Source organism: Pectinophora gossypiella, unplaced genomic scaffold, assembly GCF_024362695.1.
Source record: "Pectinophora gossypiella unplaced genomic scaffold, ilPecGoss1.1 Pgos_37, whole genome shotgun sequence".
NCBI classification, from domain to species: domain Eukaryota; kingdom Metazoa; phylum Arthropoda; class Insecta; order Lepidoptera; family Gelechiidae; genus Pectinophora; species Pectinophora gossypiella.
Window position 1 is genome coordinate 43,230 of NW_026063247.1, and position 7,666 is coordinate 50,895.

The 7,666-nt window shown below is 39.3% G+C and overlaps 1 protein-coding gene across 2 annotated transcripts; it reads left to right on the forward strand.

The window, feature by feature from the left end:
• The first annotated feature begins 3,645 nt into the window (after window positions 1–3,645).
• On the forward strand, window positions 3,646–5,322 carry LOC126381155 (wiskott-Aldrich syndrome protein family member 2-like). 2 transcript variants are annotated; one of them, XM_050030682.1, is made up of 4 exons: window positions 3,646–4,000; window positions 4,082–4,283; window positions 4,556–5,134; window positions 5,239–5,322. In XM_050030682.1, exons 1-4 carry the CDS (start codon window positions 3,818–3,820, stop codon window positions 5,256–5,258), a joined length of 984 nt encoding a protein of 327 aa, XP_049886639.1. In that variant the 5' UTR covers window positions 3,646–3,817; the 3' UTR covers window positions 5,259–5,322. The 2 variants fall into 2 exon arrangements, with proteins under 2 accessions (XP_049886639.1, XP_049886638.1); XM_050030681.1 differs by having other exon boundaries at window positions 4,556–5,298.
• Window positions 5,323–7,666: the final 2,344 nt, after the last annotated feature.

Consider the following 7,666-nt stretch of genomic DNA (forward strand, 5'->3'; position numbering starts at 1 on the left):
CAAGCATTTTGAAATTTTTACCAGTATGGGGGTGAAATACGGGTTGAATGTTTGTATGGGTATTCGTCATTTTTGAAGATAAAACCATGAAACTTGGTACGTAGGTCTCTTAGGATGTGCAAAGTTTTTCAACAAACGGATTTTCCGAAATTCGAACGGAACGGAACGGATTCGGAACGGGAACTACGAAGCCAAACTTTTTGTATACAAAATATTAACCACTGAACCTAGGAACATGATATTTAGTAGTTTTGGGTGTATCAAGTTAAAAAAATTTGGCTTTTGTAGATAAAGTTCCTTTTAACGAATACTCTGCATCGCCGCCACTGCCGTCGGTCGTCGTTCGTCGTCGCGCACATTCGCCGAAGTGTGGCGGCAGTCAACGGCGCTGTCTTGTGGTGGGGGAGCGCACGTGGTGTATACGTGGCCTGCTCGCGAGTGTCGAGTCCAAACAATTTCTACATTTTAACAAATAATAACAAAATAGCAAACGTTGTGTACAAAAAAGTTTTAAATTAGGTCATTTTAAAATATTTTTGTACACAACGTGACGCTGACCTCTGTAAGTGTCTTGGACATAAGGGACCGATAAATATTCCTAGGTAATTTCTGCCACTCAATGGAATACATAGGTACTTTATAACGACTGTAAACAGATATTTTTTATTTTTTTTAAATATACCTACTTACTCTCTTTTAATCACATGCTATACCGTTCCTTTTATATAATCCTTAATATTCAAATTAAAAGTACGCAGACGAAGTCGCGGGTACCAGCTAGTTTGATATAAATTTCACCTAAATACTATTTAGTTTACAAATCTCTAATTAAATTCCTTAGTATTCGTAATAATTATAGGTATCTGCGTAATTTCCAAATACAAAACGCATTCGTATTAGAATCTTGTTAGTTTCGCCATTTGTTTTTCGCGTTAGAATATTAAATTCTAACAAAACCACAGTACAAACTACTCTAAATAATATGTACTTTTGTTAATAACTCGTAAACAATACATTGTGGCGGCGTTCAGTTTATGAACGCACCCCTTAACTGACAGATAGCTGTCACTGCTGTCAGTGAGCTGTCAAGAGACTTGTAACGCACACGCACGCTGTTGTTTTGTACTGACCGATTCGATAAAGTATTGTGATCCGTGATACTGTGACTGTGTCTTATTAATTCTAATAAACTATTCGTCCAAGTGGAGTTGTTCTATTATTGAGAAGGGGATCTACGTGTATCCTGCACCCGTCCCCTCAATGGTGACCCCGACGTGATCGCGCTTCTGAAGATTGGACGAAAGTGTGAAGATTCCACAGCTTATGAGTATCTGTGAGGAGAGAAGCATCCGAATATTGAGCATAGTAAGCGATATCTCGAAATTTATTAAGATTTTCGCTCGATTTCTACAATCAATATACGCCTGGGCAAGTCTATTACTGAAAATTGGAAGAGTCCATTTCACAGATCGCTACATCGATTTGATTGGAGGATCCCAACCTAACAGCTAATTCTGCTTCCCGTTCACTTACACATTACTGCCACCGGTTCGACGTACATTGCTGCACAATCAAAACCACTTCGACGTACATTGCTGCACCTTCAAAATCACTTCGACGTACATTGCGTAACCTCGCGAATCTGTTTCGAAGTACATTGCTGCATAAAAACTTCGTGCAACCAACTTTCGAAGTTTCGAAGACTGTTTTTGGAAAACATAACACAGTGTTTTAGTGAGATCTATAAACATTACTTAACATTGCTTGTTACTTCCAGCCAAACAAGTGGTATTTTGTACATAAGTATTAATACAATAACTTTACTTCATTTAAGTCATAGGTTTAAGAAGTTGAACAATTTACTTTACTAATTATCATTTTTTTTTTCTGGTTGCGTGCGTTGCATACTAAACTAAATAATCAATTTAGGTTAAGGATATTGCTAAAATTTTGAACTTTTTGTTGTTTTAATATTTTTTTTTGGTTGTTGGTGTTATTTGTGGGTGTTGTCTTATGCTACCATTGAATATTGCACATTGTTTTGTTTTTACAGCTATATGGTATACTAAATGCTGAATTTTTGGTTAAGGTGTATACAAGATTTTTGTGTTGGGTATTGCGTTTATAAATTGGATGATGCCACTACTACTTACCTTACCGCATTGCATCTGCACCTTGCATCCTACACTATAAACACTAATTACACTAATCGACTAACACTATTCACAATTTTATTTCTGTTTGGTTTGTGTGTGTGTGCTTGTTCTCACATCTAGCTATCATGGCTGAAGGAGCAGATTCCACTCCAGCTGAACTTCAAGCTCTCAAGAGAGAACTGGCAACTCTTCGAGTGCAGTTGACCACAACTGCACAAGAGAATGCCGCCTTGCGTAGTCAGCTGCAGCCTAAAAGTGAACCTGTAAATCGGTCTGCTGTACCACCACAGGTATGTAAGGTAGCTCCTAAGATACCTCCTTTCTGGTACCAGAAACCGGCGATGTGGTTCGCTCATATCGAAACACAGTTCCGTGTCGCTGGTATCACGGGTGACCAGACAAAATACGACCACGTCATTGGTCAGCTCGATTTCAAGATTACAGCAGAAATTGAAGACATCGTCACAAACCCACCAGAGACTGATAAATACATGCACCTGAAAAGTGAGATCATTCGTCGTTTGTCTCAATCCGAAGAGGAACGTGTGCGGCAATTGCTGACAGAGGAGGAGTTGGGGGACCGTAAGCCCTCCCAATTCTTACGACACTTACGTTCTTTGGGCGGTAAAACTCTCACCGATGAGAGCATTCTTCGACAACTTTTCATGCGCCGTTTGCCACAACACCTTCAAGCAATCTTTGCTGCCAGCGCGGACCCGCTCGAGGACATCGCTATCCGTGCTGACAAAATATTAGAGGTGGCTCCTAACATCGCAGCGCCATCTCAGTTCGTGCATGCTGCTGCTGCTTCGGTTGACCCTGCCGCTTCAGGAAATGCTGATCCATTTGGTTTGCGTGCTTTTGCATCACAGATACAGCAGCTGACAGCGAGCGTCGCCGCACTTACCCACCAGCGCCAACGCAGTCGCAGCCGCTCTAGAGGTGAGTCGACGAACCGCAGCCAGTCGCCTGCCTCAGGTAAACTATGCTGGTACCACAGGACTTTTAAAACCAAGGCTAGCAAATGCGTTAGTCCTTGCTCTTGGAATCCGGAAAACCACCGAGCCAGTCAGTAGCGACGGCGACTGATTGTGCCTCACCGGGCCGTCGTTTGTTCATTTCGGATAAAACTAACAAGGTCAGATTTCTTAGGCCCGTATTTATAAACCGATCTCAATACCGCTCTCAAGAGCGATATCAACTGAGTCACTCTCAAGATGTAAACAGCGTCTTAAGTGCGACGTTAATTAATAGACGAATATTGAGCGCGTATCACATGATATCGATCTCAAGTTCAGGATCTCAAGTAAACGTCCTAATTGAGTGAACTATAGACCGAACGAATCAACGTTTCGTTCCTGCTTTAAAAAAATATTTCGGTTTAGGGCTTCAAACATATTAAAAATTGTTCAATTCTTTACTAAAATGTTAAAATTATTATAATTCAAACGTAGGTTATTTAAATTAATTATAAAAATGGTCATTTAACGTTTTAAAAATAATTTGTTATGATTTCAAAACGCAATGCGTAGTGAAAACAAAACGCAACAAACATCATTCTCAAAAAAAAAGACGCGTCCTTCGCAACCACTTGTTTTGTTTTTGTATAGTTTAGACTTTAGTTATCAATAATAAACGTAAAGTAATTACTGTCCATAACGATGTCAACAATTAAGAAGCATATTTTTACTCCCCTCGAGAAGAAAACTTTTTTGGATATATTGAAAAGATACTCCTCGGTGATAGAGAATAAGGATACCGATGGCGCTTCATTACGCGCAAAAAATGAAGCTTGGGATATTGTAACCAGAGAATACAACGCAAGCCCTCATGCTACCAATCAGGTAAACAAAGTTATTTAACCTTTGGTGCGCGATTTCCTCTCGCTTTTTGCTAGTTTTTTATAATTGCATCCTTGATTTTAGGTTACAAATAAACAACTTAGGAGATTGTGGATGAACCTCAAGCAGCGGCAAAGGGAAGCACTGACAAAAGAACGTCAACATCGGCTAGCTACTGGAGGAGGGCCTGCAACCAGTGATGCAGTTGTAGACCCAGATGTGTCTGAGGTGGCCCCTGCTCTAATAGTTGGTATCGATGATGCTGTTGACTCTGATACAATTCCAGGTAAGTTATTTTCTTCTAATATAGCATCACGCCTATATCGCCGAAGGGGTAGGCAGAAGTATATAGTAAATACAAAATCACTACTTGCCAGCTATGTTTAAGTCTGAGGGGTGAGCCTATGGCCAATGGTCTAGAGCCAGAGCTGGGATTCAAACCTGGCAGTATGTTGTAAGCCACACATTCTCCAAAAACAGCTATCATCAATTCTATCATTTTTAAATATGTAAATTAGATCTTTTTTATATTTCTCTGTTTAAATTACTTTGTTCCAGTAACCGCTGACCTTGCCGTCCAAGAAGTAAATATGGACTTGCAGCCCGTCTCTTGTCTTCCCTCAACTTCTTCCCAAATACCATCCACCAGTGCATTTTCTTCATCACCATTCCCATGCGCTGTTGTTACACAAGCACCACTTGCCCTTGCCCCAACCCGGACAACATTGACACCACCTCCACCTGGAGTAGGTCCACTACTGTCTCTCACTGCAACCACTCCACCACCAGCTCTCCCTACAACCACTCCGCCACCACCTCTCCCTACATCCACTCCACCACCACCACCTCTTACTGCTTCCACTCCACCACCACCTCTTCCTACATCCACTCCACCACCACGTCTTCCTACCACACCTCCACGTTTTCCTACTCCACCTCTTATTAACCCATCAAATACAGCTACCCAAACTTTTCAAAGGCATAAAAGTTCTATTCTGGATAAGGAATATAAAGACAGACAGAGACGGGCTAATGAGATTCATGAGTTGGAGGTTTTATTGTTAAGAGAAAGAATAAGAGAAGCAAAGGCGAGAGCAGACCTCGCAGAACTTCAACTGCAGCAGCAGTGTTCGTCAGGTACATCAGTATTATCTACTTGCTCATCATACTATTTTAAAAACTAGTATAGCTTTGTTAAGTCCTGGTATAATTAATAACACTTTTCATCTAATTTGTTTCAGATACTGCAACTGATGCCTGAAGAGGGGATGTGGCATAATATAATAAATGGAATATTGTTAATTTATTAAATAAAAGCATATAAGTCAATATATAAAATATGTTTTATTAAATAATTTCAAATACTATTCAATCACAAAGCACTGCTCATAAAGATTATTGGTAATAATTTTCAACAATTGAATTTCTAATTAACCCAGATTCCCCTACTGGCCTTTTAAACGCCCACCAATACTTATCAAATCTACCCTCGATTATTTGTAGAATAAATATTTTCTACCCTAGTTACCTCTGCGTTATTCTCCTTAGTGTTAATTAAACTTCATGACAGTAACTTGTTTATGCTGTTTGTGTGCCTATTTTCAATTAATTTTGCGGTTTTAAGTGACAGTTAATAAAATATTTCGAGATATGGCTTCTAAGAGGTAAGTTTTTATTAGTTTTTCGAGATATTATTGTTTATTACTTATAGCTTTATTGAGACGTAAGTACATATTAGTCAATAAATGGAAAATAAAGTATCTTACAATAGTTTTTTATATCAATTTTGATCTTGAAAGTTTATGGTCGTTTAAACGCCCAGTAGGAGAATCAACGTCTGTTATGTTTTCCAGGCCGCGCTATATGAAACCGTTGAGATTGATTGAAATTATCGAAGATCTGGAGTGTATTGACGATAACGATCCATTGCCAAGTGGCGTAGCTATTTTACCACCTGAAAATGCGAACGCTGATGTAACTGATGAGGATTCTGGAGGCGAATAAGTTGTAACTTGGCATAATCTTCTAGGTAAGCTAGTAAGCGAAATAGTTATACATTTGTTCATAATACATTTATTACCATTACACAGTTATTTATTAGTTTTTATATAATGATTCAAATTGTTGGGTTTTTCAGGTTCTCAGCTGAAAGCTCAAGCGGACCTGATCTATTCAGACGACGAATCTTTTGACATTGAACATGAATTGCCTTTGTCTACGATAGCCAAAAGATGTACAGGCATTGTATCTATTGATGAAGCTGCGGATCCCCCGGAACAGATTATATCAGATGTTACTGCAGCTACCGAATGTGATACACCTCTTATACCCGTGACAGTGCCACGTAATCAAAAATATCAGTGAAGGAACCGTCACAATGCACATAGATTCCCAGAGGGGCAAAAAATTGAGATTGAGCTGACCAAAATATAGCACCAGCATCAGAAGGGTTAATTGTTTTTTCCATTGCTGTGTCATTGCCTCGACATGGCTGTTCACAATGCTTGGCAGTTGTACAAGGCTGATAGTGGCGAATATTATCATCTGACTTATCGCAGGGCGGTAGCAAGAAGCTTACTGGAGAACTCTGGAGACGTATCAAAAAACGGAAAAGCGTGGTCCACGTCCAACGTCAAGAAACTACCGTGAAACGTCCCATTATGACAGAATGGAGCATCTGGTGAAATATAAAGAAAATCAGCTGAGGTGTGCTGTATGCAAGAAAAAACTAATTATTTTTGTAAAAAATGTACTGTTTCTCTGCACCCCAAAGCATGTTTTCTTACATATCATACTGCCGAATAGTAGAAATATTATCATATTTCCATTAAAATGTTTATGTTGCAAATAAAAGTGCGCAAGAAAACTTAAATTGTATTTTAATACAGCTATATTTCCTTGTGTATGTTAGTAGTGGATATTCCTACTGGGCGTTTAAACGGCCATGATTTTCCCGCTTTCCCAGAAGAGATAGATTTTATTCACTATTTTTCCGAAGACTTTGGCACCACAATAAAACACATATTGAAAAATTTCGAAATCCGGAGACCATAAATAGTTTCAGGAGTAACTGGGTTAAAAATCCAGTGCTAGTGCTTGGTATTAAACTATCTGTTTCTTCTTGTTCATCATTCTGATTCTCATCAAAAACCATGACATCATTTAAAATTAATGACAAGTTGTGTAATACCGCACATGATACAATTATATGAGAAACAGTTGACAGTTTGTTACCTAGGCCTCTAGATAAACAGGGAAACCTCCGCTTCCAAATGCCGAATGTTCTTTCGACAACATTTCTGGTTTTTATTTGAGCTCTATTGTACCGTACTGAGGGAGCATCTTCGGGGGCAGGTCTTATAGGTGTGAGAACAAAAGGTAGTGTAGGATACCCATTGTCTCCGACAAGTCTTCCATTTAAAATACCCTGCGTGTATTTTATGTAAACTGATGACATTTGAAATATCCTAGAATCGTGCATGCTGCCTGCCCATCTGGCTACTATGTCTAATATTTCCCTGCGGGGCCCTGCAACAACCTGGACATTAATAGAAAAATCTGATTTCCTATTTCTAAAGACTTCATGGTGCTGGCACCCTGGTGTTGATACAATTTTAACATGGGTACAGTCAATAGCTCCATCGATCCCGGGAAGTCCAGGCCACTGTC